Genomic DNA, 17,257 nt, shown 5'->3' with positions numbered 1-17,257 from the left:
AAAACAAAGACAAAGTCTGAATTGAAGTTGCCATCGGAGATATGTAAAAAACCTTAGGGGAATGCGATGCCAAGGATCATGAATATTTTTGGTCCAAGGACAGGCTGCTGCAGCTTTTCCTTTTCCCTCCTCATTTTTGGAAGTGCTACCCTCTTTGGTCCATCCCCAAGTTATTTGAGTTCAAATTTCCTATAATTTCTAGCAAAAGTGTGAGCGGATTTTAGGAGATGCTAAGCTGCTGATTAGAATGAGGGACAAATTTAATTAAGGCACACACTCTCGCTGAACGGGGGTGAGTTTTTCAACTGAAATTTATAGTTCCTGAAAGGGTGCCAAACTATAATCTGCCAGGGCAGATGACTTTCGTAAATGTGTGCAGAAATGATGGTAAAAGTGAATTTTAATTCATGAAAGATTTGTAATGGTAAAACTGGCAAGTCTAAGAATACCGGAACAAAAAAAATTTACTAAAAAGTTTGTATATCTTAAATTCCTTGTATTGCTGATGACTAAAATTGTACAAGTATTAAAGGATTTTTTAAAAATTTGGAAAAACATACAATTCACTCCTTAGAATGTCAATTCCGCTGTAAACTATTATCATAAAATCTTGTAACCTTAGAATATATATAAACCTTCTTGTAACCCCAAGTTCAGTTTCCTTTTCCCATTAATCAATGCACTAAAATCTAATAATCAGAAAACCCACAAGAACAAGCCCCAAAAAGGGAGATCTTACTAAAGTACAAACACATGCCAACATGTTTGCTGGTCCAAAACACTTTACGACTTCATTAGACATTTCACTTTTCATTATTTTCTCAAACAATTTACCAAGTACCCTCCAAATGGGTACGGAAAATTCCCTTTCCATTTTCTTTTTAATATTTTCCGGCTGCCCCAATAAAAATGTTGTTTGCCAGGCTCAACTCTTCTGCACTTTTTGCCTTTTTATGATCTTTGCCTACATTGACTTAAGTAATTCTCGGCAACGAATTTTCTTTTACGATGGGCCGCAAGGACGCCTCGCAGTGTGAGGTGAGTGCGAAAGGGTGAGGGAGTGCGGGAATGCCGGACAGAGAGGGAGATAGCGGGCGAGCCGACAAATAGTTTTGATATTTTTTATGGACACGCACAGTAGGCCACATAGCATCAGTTCGAGTTCACGCAAATAAAAAAGTCAAACGGTCAGCAAGTCAACATCAGCTAAATAAAATAAGCAGTCTCGACCACATGATACCCTGCATAAAATGAAGCATCAATATGGAATCCAAGTAAGATAAAATTTTTAAATGTATTAACTATTAAACCGAAAATACTTTAAAAACGTTGAGAAAAAGTAAAAATTTATTAAATCAGAAGAATAAATAGTTCGTCTTGAGAAACAATAACCCAGTTTTTAAATATCTGTTAATTATTTTTTAATTTGATAGGTACATTTAAATATTAATAAAAGGGTTATATACGGATTACAATTAAGCAAAGGCTTTTACAATCATTTGCATTTTAAGAAATAAATAACAAAGCAAAATATTGGATATACAGCTTTTTCCAGCTCAGTTTTGCCCAAAATCACCTCAATACCCTGTAGGGCATCCCAGAAATCCTTTTTTTAACAGCTCTTTGCGAACGTGAGAGAGCGGATGACCAGTAGTCGAAGTGGACCAATGCCTCTTGGGCTAATTAACATGTAGACCCAGGATGCTGGCCGACAAACCGACTTTCTGACTGCCCAACTGACTCGAATGACTCGGTATCCTGAGACACCAAACGTATCGAATGTTTTTTATGATTTACGTGGAAATCGAGCCAGTTTGCGTCGTAAAAAAAAGACGGCTAGGAGCGCGAAATCCTTCGGACTGAAGGAAAACTATACCGAGCCGAACAGAACCCTAGGTGGCTATCATTGATGGAAGCGTTAAACGCTTGTCAGGACCCAGTCACTGCTTCCTATGACTCGACCTCGACTTACCTGTCTGTAATTTTTGACTTTTTATGACTTTGTAACAATTTTTTATGATTCTTTTCCATAACAAAGCAATTTACGCATAAAAAATGTATGCCTACCCTGCATTGGTCAGGTAGTTGGGCTAGTTTTTTATATATGGGAAAGATTTTGTTACTCTCGCCTTGAAAATTTGACTTTTTCATTATAATTTGTTTGTCGTCGCAGTTCTTAGGAATATAAAAAACATTGGGTCTTCAATATGCATAAAAAAGAAATTCAAGGAAGTTGACCCTTGTGTCAGATTTTTCAGGTCACGGTAATTTTTGAAAAGGCACTGCATTTATTATATTTTTATTGCCATTAATTTCTTTTATTTATTTAATTGTTTATAAAAAATTAATCAAAAAATTGTGTTTCGTGCTGTACAAAAATTATTTAATCACGCTGTTCAAATATTTTGTAGGTTAACAACTAAATGACTTAAATTTGTATTTGTGCGGGTTAAAACTCCATTTATTCTATAACTTTGTTTTATTACGATTCTAAAATACTTTTGACCATAAGTGTCGTTTCCTATTAAAGTTAATACAAGAACCAAAACAAATCATAAAAAATAATAAAAACGGGAAAAGAGAAAATTTGGCAAGACCGAGAATCAAACGCAAAGAAAGCCAAGGGAAAAGAAAATGCTGCCAAGTGGGCAAGCTCAAAAAAGGAGATGCCAACTTTCGGGGGGAAGTGGGTGGGTGGATGGGGGTCTTTTTTGGGAGTAGGGGCTCCGCACATGTGTGCATACATGAATGGCAAATAAAATTGCGAAAGCGGAGAGGAAACGGGAGCCAGAACAAAGAGCGAAATCAGAAGACGACAATGCTGCAAATATAAAGTGAGTTTTTTTGTGGAAAGGGGAGGGGGTTCTGCTGCAGTCGACGTCGACGCAGCTTTAAAATATTTTTACATAGCTCACAAGCACACACACACCAGCAGCATTTTTGACTCGCCAATCATAAAATAATATGCATACACACATACAGCTCCAAAGAGCGGGGGGCCGAATAAAAAATCCATTGCCATTTGAAAGCCAAATTTAAATTTTAAGCCACGCCTCAAACAAGCGCACGCATCTCACACACACAACTACTTCAGCACAAACACACACATGCCCAACAATGGAGCCCACGAGCGAACCACAAACGAGGTAGCCCCCCACTCACACACGCTCACACTACATTTTAAAGCGCATAAAATGTGTGTGTTAGTTTACAATTCACTCGCATTCGAGAGAGCCCAAGAACTTCTCCTCTCCACTCCAATTGGATTCTGAATGTGTGTGGGTGTGGAACGCATTTCTAATGCCAGCGAGAGAGACAGAGAGAGAGAGGGAGAGAGCGAGTGCGATGAAGAGCTTTATTTGGGGCTCGCTCTCTCTATCTCTCTCTCCTCTGCCTGCGATTCTGCCTTTTGCCCCAAGTTCCAATTCAACTGCAGTCGACTCGCAAAAGTGGAACCAGTTAAACGTGTGGAGCGCTGTATCGCATTTTTTATCACGTATACGCCACCATTTCCCCAGTCGGTTTTTTACCCCCGTGTTTATATATGTGTGTGCGTGTGTGTGGGTTAAAAAAAGGACAAATCAACCCTTAGCGCTTTTTTAGGGGTGCAACAAACACAGCAGTTTCCAACTCAAAATCCCAAACGCCGGCAAAGAGAGTGAGATAGACAGGGAGAGGGAGAGGAAGAGCGCTCGCAGAGAGAGCGAGAAAGAGAGAGCACACGGAGACAGAGACCGAGCCAATATCATCATCATATCATCATCATCAGAACGGAACCCAAACATTCGGGCCTAGAGCGATTATCCGTTAGTTCGCAGAGCTATCCTGCCGCTGCGACCGCTTCTCTGTTGTCAGTTTCACACGAGACACGAACGCGTCCACACGAAAGCGGCGCTTCCAGAAAACACACTAAAACATACAACAAACAAATAGCAAAATAACAAACAATCAGATCTGAACCAGTGCTAAAGTGACATTAGAGTGCTCATTGAACATCGAACATATCGCATATAAACATTTGCATCTGCACCACTGAGTTGTGAAAATGGTTATGTCGGAGCTACGTTGGCACACCGCTAGTCCCGAGGATAATAACAACTCCTTGAAGCGCGACTTGCTCAAATCCACACCGACCAGCGCCCGCGAGGCCGCCGTTCACATAATGCAGAATCGATGTAAGTTAATGTCGCTAAAGAAAACCAATCCATAACAAAAGTGTTTCTTCTAATTTGTGTTTTTATTTAACTCTTTTTGTGACACATAACGCTTTTAAAGCTTATAATCTTGTAATTCACTTTTTGGAGTCAATGGTTCATGTTTGAATAACATTTATAAACATTTTCAAATGTCATATTTTATAAATAACGTTGATATAATATTTTACACCCAACTAGACTTTTGAGAGCACTGTTGTCCTTTAAACTTTTATAAGCAATAAGCTATTGTATTAGTTCCCCAATAATTTGGCATTTAATAGCTTGAAAGCATAGATTCTTAATATTACGCATTTAGTTTCCAGTTCTAATTGTAATATAAATTTTGTTATGCCCATTGTGCCTCTAAGTATATTCAATTACTTAATATATTTAAAAGCTCTTAACACATTTCTAGCATCAAGTAGACAGATTTTGCGACGAAATAGAAAACGACGAAGTAGAAATCGGATGAACTAAGATGAATAGAATAATTAGGTGATACGGTTATAATTAAAAATGTCATCCATGTCCTAGATAAGAACCTTCTTAATTAAAGCCTCAAGTGTTCCGATGAAACCCCATCTAATAACCACCCAATTCCGATTTCCCCAAACCCTGTGCAAAGTCAGCCTTTCACCACTGCATTACTAAGCCAGACCTCGTGAAAATTACCATGACTGCCAAGTCAGGTGCTCTGCACATACTAAAAACCCAAGACTCAGTGCCCAACACCTAGAACAAAGAAAACTGCAATCTGCTTATTGAAAACAAACACCGGCACAGGTGTCTCCGCCATAAATATTAACTCCCAGCGACCCACTTAAAGACGGGTCTCAAAAACCCCGGCGGTGCCAGGCTACAGAACTACAAAACTAGCGAATGAGTATTACCAAAGCCGGACCATAAAAATATTTATTAAAGACGCATTTCTTGCACAACCAGCCCACAAATATGACCATGTAAATAGGAACGGCGATGGCAAGGGGTTCCGATACTGGTGGCGATGGGCACTCAATGGAACCGCTTGGCCGCTGTAAACAATACTTTTAATTTGTTACCTTATCAATTATCGTTTTCGAAGCGCTGCAAATGCGGGGCAATAAAAGAGCGCAATTCGATGACAAATATAGGAAAAAGAAAAATCGTCGAATGTGGCTTACGGAATATGCGTAATAATTCCGATGAGCCATACTTGAGGTGCACCAAGTGGTACGGGCTCAAGACGGGTACTTTGGAATGGGTTATGATTGATTATGTAAAACTGACGCATACAAGTCGCCAGATAGGCAGGTGACTGTTGAACATTTTAATGAAATAGACGGACGATGATAAAACTGGGGATTTTTTTACGCTATACAAATTTCGACTACTTCGTGCAGGAGTACTTCGGTTCCCCCTTTTCGAGCACGTGACGCAAGTGGCTCCCCTAATCTAAAGAACTAACGATAGCTAATATATGTCTCATGGTTTACCTATACGAGCTTACTTACCTTGTACACTACGATTTGCTTATCGCGACCGCTTATCGCCCAAACCAAAATCGAAGTAACGTTTTGCACACCTGCACAATCCCCAAAGATTCCAAGAAGTCCACCTCTCAAAGTAAACAAGTATCGTCATACTTGGGTGATTTTAATAAATTAATCGAAGCCCACAGAAAATACTGGTTCGCCAATCAGTTTTAAATTAATATATTTGCCCGATTACGGCCTCGGCAATTGACGACAATGTCCAACTTGAATAATAACATTATTTTTAGTCATTGTCCATGAGCTCATGCAGTCTTTTTCCTTTTTGTTTGTTGTTGCTCTACAATATCACCTTATCACCTATCTCCACTATAAAAGACGATCAAGAAAGAGGGCGTGTGTCCGCTGGCTCAACTTTTTATGGGTATTTCTTGGAACCCTAGGGAAATAAATGAAGTATCGATTAAGATTTACAATTAGCAGGCGGAAATCGTTCGAAAATGCAGCGAATATTGTTTTGTAATGCAGGCTAAGTGATAAACAAATGTTGATGACTTTGGAAGGGAATCGGAACTTAAAACCCAGTTGAATTGTTTAAAAAAAAAGATTACAAAGGCTAGTTGAATATTTAATTAGCATTTATATTGATATTCTAAGACCACAATTGTTGGTTTATAAAGTTATCAGAAAGCGGGCAAAGTTTTATTTACAATGTAAAGGATATTTAAACACTTTGTACGGCTTATGGTAAGATAAATCCTAAGGACACTGGTCCAGCGTACAAGAGGCTATCCTTAAATTTATCAGAAGGCCTTTTAAGTTGTATTTACAATGTAATAGATATATAAACATGTTGTACGACTTATAGCTAGAAAAATCCTAAGGACACTGGTCCTGCGAACAAAAGGCTCTCCTTAATTGTTTTGGCACTCTCTCGAGTCCTCTAATCAAGCTTTCATTTCGCCGCACTTGAAGCTTTCTCTCTTTGTGATTTTGCTAGTTTTGTTTTGCTACGAATATGCAGGCGAGGACAGGAGGCCAAAGAGCACGCACATTATGTTTGCTTTCCCCTCGTTCTATTATATTTTATTTTATTTATTTATGTTATTTTTTCGGCTACTTTTCGGGGGTTCCAGCAACCCAGGCCCGCCGAAGTGGAGGGGTCAAGAGTTCAAGACACGCAGCTTCCGCCGCCGCCAACGACGACGACTCAATCGATAGTCAGTCTCGGTCTGCGCACGTGATGACCATATAGCATAGATGGTCGGTTGGCGGACTGCCTGTGTGTTGGTTTTAGCCACCCCCAGCCAGCCAACTGTCGAGGTCATTGACTAATTGTGCGCGCCACACAGCCCAATGAAACCGACTCGTATCCCCCTTCGACCATCACCATCGCCATCGATATAAACATAAACCGCCACCCCCGCTGGGCGATTCTCTAAAATTTTATTTATTTCCCAGCCGCCTCTTCTTGGGGGTGGCCTGTGTCCTGCGGTTTTCGCAATTTCTCTGCCAAAAACTGTAAATTCTCAAAAACCATTCAACTGCTGCTCATTTCACTCGTGCTGGACACGCGCGAGGGTGTTGAATTTCCCGGGCTCTCCACCTCCGAGTTACATAATTTATGTGGCATTTTAACGCCGGGTTTTTGTAAAATTTTCATTTACCTAACCCGAACCGATATACATTCTGGATCGGCACATATGCCACATACACCACTTGAACTGGCAGCAGTTGTGCCGCTTAATTAGCGGGCCAAGGCGTGGCCAAAAGAGGCGACAGAAGTGTGCCAGAAGTGAGGGAAGATCGTGGTGGCGAAAGGGAAGAAATCCATTTCAGATAAACTGATTCACTGGGTCCTAGGTAGAGAATTCGAAAGGAGGTCTCTAGATCTGCGATCTGATCTAGAAAAGAACCAAACCGAATTTTTAGGCGGTTTTATTAATGGGATCATAAGTTAGTAATTTAAAATATTAGAATAGATTACAACAGGGGCGGATACAGAATTTGGATGTGAGGGGGGGATGTAAAAAAAATTTGTTGAGTTTAAACATATACTTTTTAACCCGAATCTATGCCCCATATGCCCCGGTGGATCCTCGCATGGTTTACAATAATACAACATAATAGCAGTATAACCAATACCATACGTAATCAGAAAGATATAATCAATATCAACTATTGCGCAGACCCCAAATAATATTATATAGTAATTCAATACTAAAGAATTTTAATCTGCTAATAGAAACCTTGACTTTTCCCCAAGTGTCATACAATAGCCAAGTATAAAGGGCACTCAATTTCTAATGCATTCTAGAGAGGTCACCGCTGCACTCGTAAATTAGCCAGCGAGACCAAACAAAATTCAATTTCTCCAGACATAAAAATGCAGCCAGCACAACAAATGCTGTCCGTTCGCAACTCGGAAATTCAAATCGTACACGGACCAGGTGTTCCTTGAACCCCACTTCAGCTCCATTTCGACTGCCCCTCGAGGAAGGTCCATAAAAATATCCTTTTATAGGCAACGGTGTCGATGTCTGGACCGGCCATTTGGTCAGTCCTGGCTAGAATGTATATCGATATCGATTTTGTGTATCGTAAACTTGGGTGCTTGCTTCTAGGAAAATGTTGTATTTTCCGTTTTATGCTCGCGACGTGTGTTATTTTACTTTCAGCTTTAAGTGGTCTCAATTTAGCCAGTCTAAAATTCTTGTTTTCCCTTTTCTTTCCAGATATCAGTCGCCTGTCGCGTTCGCCGTCGCCACTTCAATCGAATGGTAAGTGTGTTTTTGTATAATCCCCATTTCAGAGCATCAGCTGTTGTCCGAAAACGATTTACGAGATTTGTCCACTTCATAGGGAGATGGTATATGCATATGTAGATACTTCTGGTCTGGAACATCTGCTTGGGGCAGCTACATCAGGCGTTCTCGGTTTCACTAAATCACTCGCATGTTTTCGGTTCGACAAAAAGACAATAAACCGGAGGGAATATCAAAATATCAACCCTTGCCTGCGACAGCCACGCGCTAGGCCCTGGATATATAGGGTATATATATCTGGTTCGGGTTAGGGTTGGACTGTTTTCCTAGGGAGGATATCCCCTCGCACAATGGCCTGTCAAAACTTTTGTCACAACCCCTTCGGCTGTGATTTAACCGAGAATAAAAAGGGGCGATGGGCGTCTTTAAGTTGATTTTGATGTCTTATTAAATGGGTGTTTCGACTTAACAGCTTCTTAAGTAGTTTCTGAGGTGACAATTGGGTCTGTCAATTCCCCCTAATTGTTCCCTAAACCGAGGAGCGAGGGAAACCATTGTGAATGGCGGTCCTTGGGTGCTCTATAAATTTTTGATAGATTCATAAAGCCTTCGATTATTATTCATAACTCGTTCCTCGGAGAAGGCTGCGTTCAATTTGCAATTCACACTTTTCAAATTTCATGGACTTCGTTAGTCACGGTCCGAACAAAAACCAACTTCAACCTTTTCTGGCCCCCTTTTTATTTTTTTTACCACATTATTGACAGCATTTCGCTTGATTTGAATCCGAATATGTGTGAGGGAGGCAGTCTGCTCGACTGCGGCTGTGTGCGGGACTGGACACAGTTGCTGTGATTTCTTTCACGAACATGAACATATATATTTACATATATTTTATGCAAAAATTATTCCGTTATGCCAGTCGTATGTGGGAGCGCTTTTGGGGTAGCTCAATGTGCAGTCAAACTGACCATTTGGCTTTTTTTTTATTGGTTGTGCTAAATGGAACAGGAGCGTGCATAAAAGGGGTTCTGAATGATCAAGTTTGATTTTATCTCTACTTTTATTACATAGACTCCTTACAAATAAATAGACATTGCATAATATATTCTTCTTGATCCTTAAAATATAATTATTATTATTCAAAATATCTCTATAAAAAGTACTATCCAATATATTTTTTAATGTATCTCCCTGTTAAATATTTGATGGCTACATAGAAGGGTTTCCCATGCTGGCAACCTGAATTACCCTAGATTTCTTAGAACCCCTTCAAAAAGGAATCCTTCTCCGCCTTTGTCGATAGCCATTCACACAACACATACAAATCGAATTTGCACATCATCTGAATACCAAATGGACGCACGTAGCCCGTCCGAGGAGCAGAGAAAAAAATCGTTCCTGGCCAGGGTTCGGTCGCATATGTAAAAAGGATGACCATGTGGTCGGTGGGTCGCCCACTTGGGCGAATAAGTCATCAAATTCACGTACATCCAGCCACCAACGGATCGGAGAAAGGGGATTGGAATGGGGATTGGGGATTCGGGCATGGGGCACCAGGCATCAGGAGGCGAGCACAAGTCATAAAGTAGCCCAGGCAAACATATGCAAAAATTGCCTGCAGTGGACAGGATGTGGAAATTGGTTGGGGGAATGGGAATGGGAATAGGAATGGGTTCGGGTTTGGGAATGTGAGGATGTGGGGATGCGAGTTTCGGAGTGTACAGACCTGGGGCCACTTCAAAGGGTTTAGCTCCTTTGATTGCCATTTATGAGGGAGGAAGTCAGGGCTTCTAGTTTGCAGTCTTAGCTCAAAAATGAACTCGTCTTGTATTTAAATATTATTGCAAATCAATTGGCCTCTGCCGATACCCTCCCCTTCCCCTTTGCTGGGTAAATAAAATGCATACAAATAGCAAATTTATACAAATCGCTTGGCCAGGCATTTGAAATGCTAAAATGCCACTTAAAAGCAGCTAAAAGCGTCAGCCGAAATGAAAAGAAAACATGAGAATTCCATTTGATGTCAAGGTGGAACTATGTAAACTATGGACCGGGCTCGAAGGGGGTGAAAGGAGCTGAAGACGTTTTCGCATAATATAACCACTGCGATGGGTGGGTGGTCACGTGAAAGGCTTTCACTCGAAACCGAAAGCCAACGGACTATGAAATTGAACGAAAATTATACAAAACGCTCGTGTGGCCTATGCTAAATTTATGCAAAAGGACATTCGAATGGGAAATGGTCAGGAGGCTTGAGGTGCCCGTGTGGTGACTCATTTTGCATGGCATGAGAGGATGGGAAAATACATTTTCCATGGTATTTTGCCAGTTGGTTACGCCTCTTTCTTGATTGGAAAAGAGTTGTGGGTTTCCCGGGAGAAGTTGTTGATGTATTTTATCTATATTGTATTTCGTTTGCCATCTATTTCACTTTCCTAACCCATAAACTCCTCTCTATTTTACAGCTTCCGATTGCGATGACAATAACTCGAGTGTTGGCACCTCGAGCGATCGCTGTCGATCTCCCCTGAGTCCCGCCTTGTCCTTGACCCACCAGCAGGCCAAACGCCAGCTGATGTCGCTGCAGCCCCACCCGGCCCACCACCACCACAATCCGCACCACCTAAACCACCACCAGTTTAAGCAGGAGGAGGACTACGAGGATGCCAATGGCGGGGCCCTGAACTTGACCAGCGACAACAGTCGCCACAGCACTCAGTCGCCGGCGAACTCGGTGAAGTCGGCCAATGCCTCGCCTGCTCCGGTGATTTCCGTGCCCTCGCCGGTGGCGCCCATGATCTCCCCGGTTCTGGGGCCCTCGGGTGGGTCCAGCACACCCAACTCCATGGCAGCAGCAGCCGCAGCAGCCGCCGCCGTGGCCTCTTCGATGGGGAGTGGCATCTCGCCCCTGCTGGCCCTGCCGGGAATGTCCTCGCCACAGGCTCAGCTAGCTGCAGCCGGCCTGGGAATGAACAATCCTCTGCTGACCGGCTCCCTGTCGCCGCAGGACTTTGCCCAGTTCCAGCAGTTGCTTCAGCAGCGTCAGGTGGCCTTGACGCAGCAGTTCAACAGCTACATGGAGCTGCTGAGGAGTGGCTCCCTGGGACTGGCCCAGGATGATCCGGCCCTGACCGCCCAGGTGGCAGCTGCTCAGTTCCTAATGCAGAGCCAACTGCAGGCCTTGGCCCAGGCCACCCAACAGTTGCAGGCCCTGCAAAAGCAGCAACAGAGGCAGCAGGAGGAGCCACTGCAGCTGAACCACAAGATGACCGCGCAGCAGCAGCCGCGCAGCTCCACACCGCACTCCACAAGGAGTCCCATTGCTATACGCAGTCCGGCCAGCTCACCCCAGCAGCTGCACCACCAGCACCACCACCACCACCACCCCCTGCAGATCACTCCGCCCAACTCGGCGGCCAGTCTGAAGCTGAGTGGCATGCTGACCCCCAGTACGCCCACCAGCGGCACCCAGATGACCCCGGGCACCACCACCCCGCAGCCCAAGACGGTGGCCAGTGCAGCGGCCGCCCGGGCAGCGGGTGAGCCCTCGCCGGAGGAGACCACCGACCTGGAGGAGCTGGAGCAGTTCGCCAAGACATTCAAGCAGCGGCGGATAAAGCTGGGCTTCACCCAGGGAGACGTGGGCCTGGCCATGGGCAAGCTCTACGGCAACGACTTCTCGCAGACCACCATTTCGCGGTTCGAGGCCTTGAACCTGAGCTTCAAGAACATGTGCAAGCTGAAGCCGCTGCTGCAGAAGTGGCTGGACGACGCCGATCGCACCATTCAGGCCACCGGAGGAGTCTTCGATCCTGCGGCCCTGCAGGCCACCGTGAGCACCCCCGAGATCATTGGTCGCCGCCGCAAGAAGCGCACCTCGATCGAGACCACCATTCGCGGGGCCCTGGAGAAGGCCTTCCTGGCCAACCAGAAACCCACTTCCGAGGAGATCACCCAGCTGGCCGACCGCCTGGGCATGGAGAAGGAGGTGGTGCGCGTGTGGTTCTGCAACCGCCGGCAGAAGGAGAAGCGCATCAACCCCTCGCTGGACAGTCCCACGGGCGCCGATGACGACGAGTCCTCCTATATGATGCACTAAGGGGTCAGGTCAAGGGTCACGGATCGGGAGCGGAATTGGGCCTAAGGGAGGTCACATTCGGGGACAAAGACAGTGCAATGTGCGGGAGAAATCTAAGGAAGCTTAGCAACAGCAGGTGTGTATTTGTTTTAAAATAATAATATTCATTTTATATTTTAATCAATATTAGCCCCTTCTGGTTAATATTCATTTTAAAATTAATCAAAATTAGTAAAAGTTGTGTTATTAGTCAAAAAATGATTTACAAAAATCTTACTTTAAAGCTGGTTTGAGTTTAAAACTAGTTCTTTCATAATTATTGTTATAACTTAACTAATGCTATCTCTTCCTTTGCTTATTATCTTGCAGGTTCAAAGTCGCAAACGCAAACACATCAAATACTAGCATAATTCTGTACTACGGATAGGTATCGACTCCTACACAAAATGGGGTTTGCTTATGTTAACTATTAATGGTATTTATTTTAATGGAACTCTATTGAAAAGTCTATCCAAAATATTGCTGTTCAAGTGAACTCGTTAACATTTCACAACGAAGTTCGCTTGATCACCAACATTTTATGATCATAAGGAAATGATATTTCTTGCTCCGAGGAGCAAATAAATTCCATTTCCTTATGAGTTTATGTGACATTTGTGTATTACTAATATTTAAGTACAGTCTCTGCACAATTTTTAAAGTCATCATAAAGAATTCCTAGCGAATTATTATAAAGTTAAACACTATCCACATCAAAACAGTAGACTAGTTTTAAGGCATATTTATTTTTCGCGTGAATACTGTGATAATCAATTTGAATGATTTTAATTTTAATTAAAACAAAAAGAAAACAAAGGAAAACAATGTAAACATAAAGTAGCTGTACTTTGTATGTTATGGGCAAGTAAACTAACACAAAACACATTAATTTAAATCCAACGTATTTATGTGTAAAAACCAATTGAATTTATGAAAATGAAACAAGAAAACATTTACAATTGTAAAGCATGAAAACACTAGAATTTTTAAATGTATAACTAAAAAAGCAAAAAGAAAAACTCACAATGAAATAAAAATAATTATCATACAAAACAATAACTTAAATCTTTTATTGGCGGAAGCCACTTTTCTAAGTTTCAGGTCTGCATTTATTTGACTGCGTATTTATTTTTCCGTTCCACAAAAAACAGAAATATCTCAAAGATATCAATCACAAGGGAAGGAATTTGTATCTGAAATTAGCTCAGCGGCGCATATGAAAGGGCATCGCGAAGAATCGCAAATGTCTGAGACGGGCAAAAGGCGATCTGAAATTTTAATAAATAACAACATGCAAAACTGAAATTAATTCATGGAATTCAACTGGGAGGGAACGCGTGCAGAGCTAATAAGAACCAGACACCCGCAGTACGGCAACTGGACCGATTCGATCTCATGACCAAGATATCAACATGCAGATGAGCCACACGAAACGAGGTTCCTCGGGGTTTCGAGGGGGCTAGCCCGGGTCACTTCAAGTACCCACACTATCAATGGGAAGCCGACAAAACAAAATGAATTCACTGCGATTTGGAGGAACGACGATTGCTGTCATTGTCGCTCCAGCTTTGAGCAATTAAAAATTGTTTACTATCTCTGTGAGTTGGCAAGTCGAAAGTACAGGGGAAATCCGACATAAGAAATGGAATAGTACTCAACACTTTCTTACATTACATTTGGGGAAGTCATAAAATAAAAGAAATAAGAGAAGAAATATAACTATACCCTAGGTATTACATTGGTGATTCCCTAGATCAAAAGGTCACAATGGAAATTCAAAATTCTTAAATATGTCATACAAGGTTTTTCTTCTTCTTTCTTCTTTTTCCAAATTATTTATTTGTACGCATAAGTATGGTAAGAAAATAAATAAAATTTGTTCTCCTGAAAACAAAACAAAAACAAACTATTGAAAATAGTAAAGTATATTTTATTTTTGCTTGGATTACTATTTGAAAGTAAGATAACCATAAAATGGTATGCTTTGTGTATTTGGTTGTTGTGAGAGTAACTATTTTGTTGGTCAAACTGAATATTCGGTAGTTGGGCCAATTTAACTGTCAGTTTACCAAAAAGTTTTTTTTTTGTGTAGTTTGATATGAAATAATCTGATTTTATTCCATCGTAAAAAATATTATATCTGACCAAAGTAACATTACTGTATAATTGATAGTTAGGGATAATAAAACAAATTTGTATGAGAACTATTTGTTGATGCCCCCATCGTTAGATGCACTTTCCTTGCATGCTAGGGCCCACTGTACTCATTAGCAGGGCAGAAGCTCGACATATACGCAAATGATGTTGAAAGCAGATGCAGATGCCCTCCCATCGACCTCCCTGGTACTTTCGTACCGCCGCTCTTCCGCAGACACTTGTTTGCATGGAAAGCGCATAATCATCGCGTGTCATGTGGAAATTTATACTATTTATGGTCTGTTTGTTTGTAGTCAGATGGAATCAAACGGAATGGGTAGCGTTGGGCTTGGTCTTTGGTGTTTGTGCTGGGCCTTGAATAGGGTGGGATGGGGTTGGGATGTACGCGATGTTTTAGCCCTGGGCACTTAAGCCTGGCTTTTGTCTGCTTTGCCCTTAATTTTAATAAATTCATGGAAAATTGCTGGTAATTACGATACAAGCGACGACCATTTCACAGGAATTCCGCGGCTCAGCCCAGCCATTTTCTCCCAAATGAAACTTCTTGAGGAGCGTTAATTTGCATATAGGAAATTGGAGCTCGTAAACCCCATTAGCGCGAGCAGCTAACATTGTAGATGAATTGCGATAAATCTTTTTGGCCCCTCGAGGGTATCTAAAACTGGGACTGAGTTAGAGACCCCCAATTGGCATTTCCCAGGAAACTTTCTAAGCTGCGCGAAATTTTGAATATTCATTCGGGACCTAAGTCTGGGGCCTAAGTTCTACATGCTTAAATCAACGGAATTATACAAATTAAAGCACATTTAATTACCTGCTCGAGATGTTGCGGAAATATGGCTTTAAGGTGATGGGTCGTATAGAAACCACTCCTCCATTATTCCATTTAAATCTCCGATATGACGGCTTAACACCTGCTGCTCTTCTTGCGGGACTGTCTTCTTGTCATGCAGTGGCATCAAAGACATCAAAACTAACCTGAATGAGGCATAAATTTCATCAGACTCTTTTTTATTTGCTCTCCAACTTTCTAGTCGCGAGCTGCGACTACAAAAAAATAAAGAGGAAAATTTGCAATGCATTGCATTTTAGTTGGAATTGCTTAATTTATCAGTTCAGCACACAGTTGGCATTTCCAGCCCGGAAAATGGGAAAAGGGGGAGGCCGGCGAGGCACGGAGCCCATGAATATGCATTGTGGAACTTGCCTCTGCCACATACTTTTAGTTAGACATTTTATTTCATTGCTGCATATATAGACACACTCTGTTTTATTTTTTTTAAAGAAGGCCAATACTTGGAATTGTGAGTGGTAGGTGGGGAATGCCATTAAACGAGCTAAAAAATTAATATGATTCATTCAGGGTTCGATATATGCAGAAAGCTACGGGGGACCAAACTCAGATCTGGATGGTTATTGAACTACTTTAACGACTTATTACTCATGTATTTAGCTAGTACTAACAATAATTTCTATATGCCGTGCAATAAAGTTTCTTGAATATAAATGCTTTTAGTTTTTTTTATAATTTTTATGAGAACATTTTTTTTCCAGCAATATCTTACAGTCTACATATTAGGTTATATCTAAGTTTAAAATAGAACTGTGTCATGCAACAAATTATTATTTAAGTAAAGTGCTGAATAAATAAGAATTAAACAGCATTCCATTTGATGTCTGAGTCACAACCGCATTGCCACATCCATCCCACCCTGGCTAAATCAATAGCCAACACACTAGTATTGACCTTAAAATCATACAAAGAACTTGGAATTATTACATTTGCGTGTACTTAATGAATGCAAGTGCAGACCACAATCGAATGCCGAAAAGCCAGAACCCAATAACCGCGAGCAGGTGTTCTCCAATAACAAATTATGCAACTTTAATTTGCCTTCGACAAAAAAAGAAACAAAGAAGCCCTATTAGCATTCGGCCAGTGCAAAAGGGAGCCAATTTGTAAATTATATGAAAAGGTCGAGCATGCAAGTTAACCACTTCCCGTTCCTGCTGGTCATTAATTAAAAATTAGTTTTATAAATATTTTGCTCGCCTTTTTGCGCGATTCGGCTTCTGGTATTTTTTTTTTTGTACTTGTAATGTATTTTCTTTGTTTGTTCCTTTGGAAATTAAATTGTTTTATAACGAAGTGTCTGTGGGTTGCGAAGCGCAAAAGTGGCGCCGTCCCCTTCCTTCCTTTCCGGGGGCAAATGGTTAACTTCCCGGCACTTTGCATGCGATCATGCAATTGCACCGGTCGGAGTGGGCGGTCAAGTGGGCGGGAGGGGGGTGGGGCCCACAGCCCATCACGGTCCATATTATTTTTGAATTTAATTTACGGCCCGAGACTCATTAAAGCTCGTGGCCATGGAGTGTCTCTGCTGCCCAGCTTGTGACTGGCCAGGGAACCGGGATCCGGTACAGAAATGGAGATCCACCTCCCCACTCCCCATTCGACTCTCTTGGCTGGGTATGTTAATATCGGCTGGAAGAGAAGAGGATCATGTTGCCGCAACACCTCCTCCATTACAGGTTGCAGAAATACAATGC

The 17,257-nt window shown here is 41.9% G+C and overlaps 1 protein-coding gene across 2 annotated transcripts in view; it reads left to right on the top strand.

The window, feature by feature from the left end:
• LOC119548472 (protein nubbin) overlaps window positions 1-13,566 on the top strand; it is a 38,037-nt gene extending 24,471 nt beyond the window's left edge. The window contains exons 1-4 of one of the 2 annotated variants that reach the window (XM_037855741.1): window positions 3,455-4,175; window positions 8,401-8,445; window positions 10,899-12,647; window positions 12,881-13,566. In XM_037855741.1, the coding sequence (XP_037711669.1) occupies window positions 4,046-4,175; window positions 8,401-8,445; window positions 10,899-12,532 (1,809 nt within the window). In that variant the 5' untranslated portion in view covers window positions 3,455-4,045 and the 3' untranslated portion in view covers window positions 12,533-12,647; window positions 12,881-13,566. Of the gene's footprint in view, window positions 1-3,454; window positions 4,176-8,400; window positions 8,446-10,898; window positions 12,648-12,880 lie in introns of those variants that run through there. The other variant, XM_037855740.1, reaches the window with a different exon arrangement.
• The last annotated feature ends 3,691 nt before the right edge of the window (window positions 13,567-17,257 follow it).

Source organism: Drosophila subpulchrella, chromosome 2L, assembly GCF_014743375.2.
Source record: "Drosophila subpulchrella strain 33 F10 #4 breed RU33 chromosome 2L, RU_Dsub_v1.1 Primary Assembly, whole genome shotgun sequence".
NCBI lineage: Eukaryota > Metazoa > Arthropoda > Insecta > Diptera > Drosophilidae > Drosophila > Drosophila subpulchrella.
Note: the sequence above shows the minus strand (reverse complement) of the source record. Positions and strands in the feature narration are given on the sequence as shown.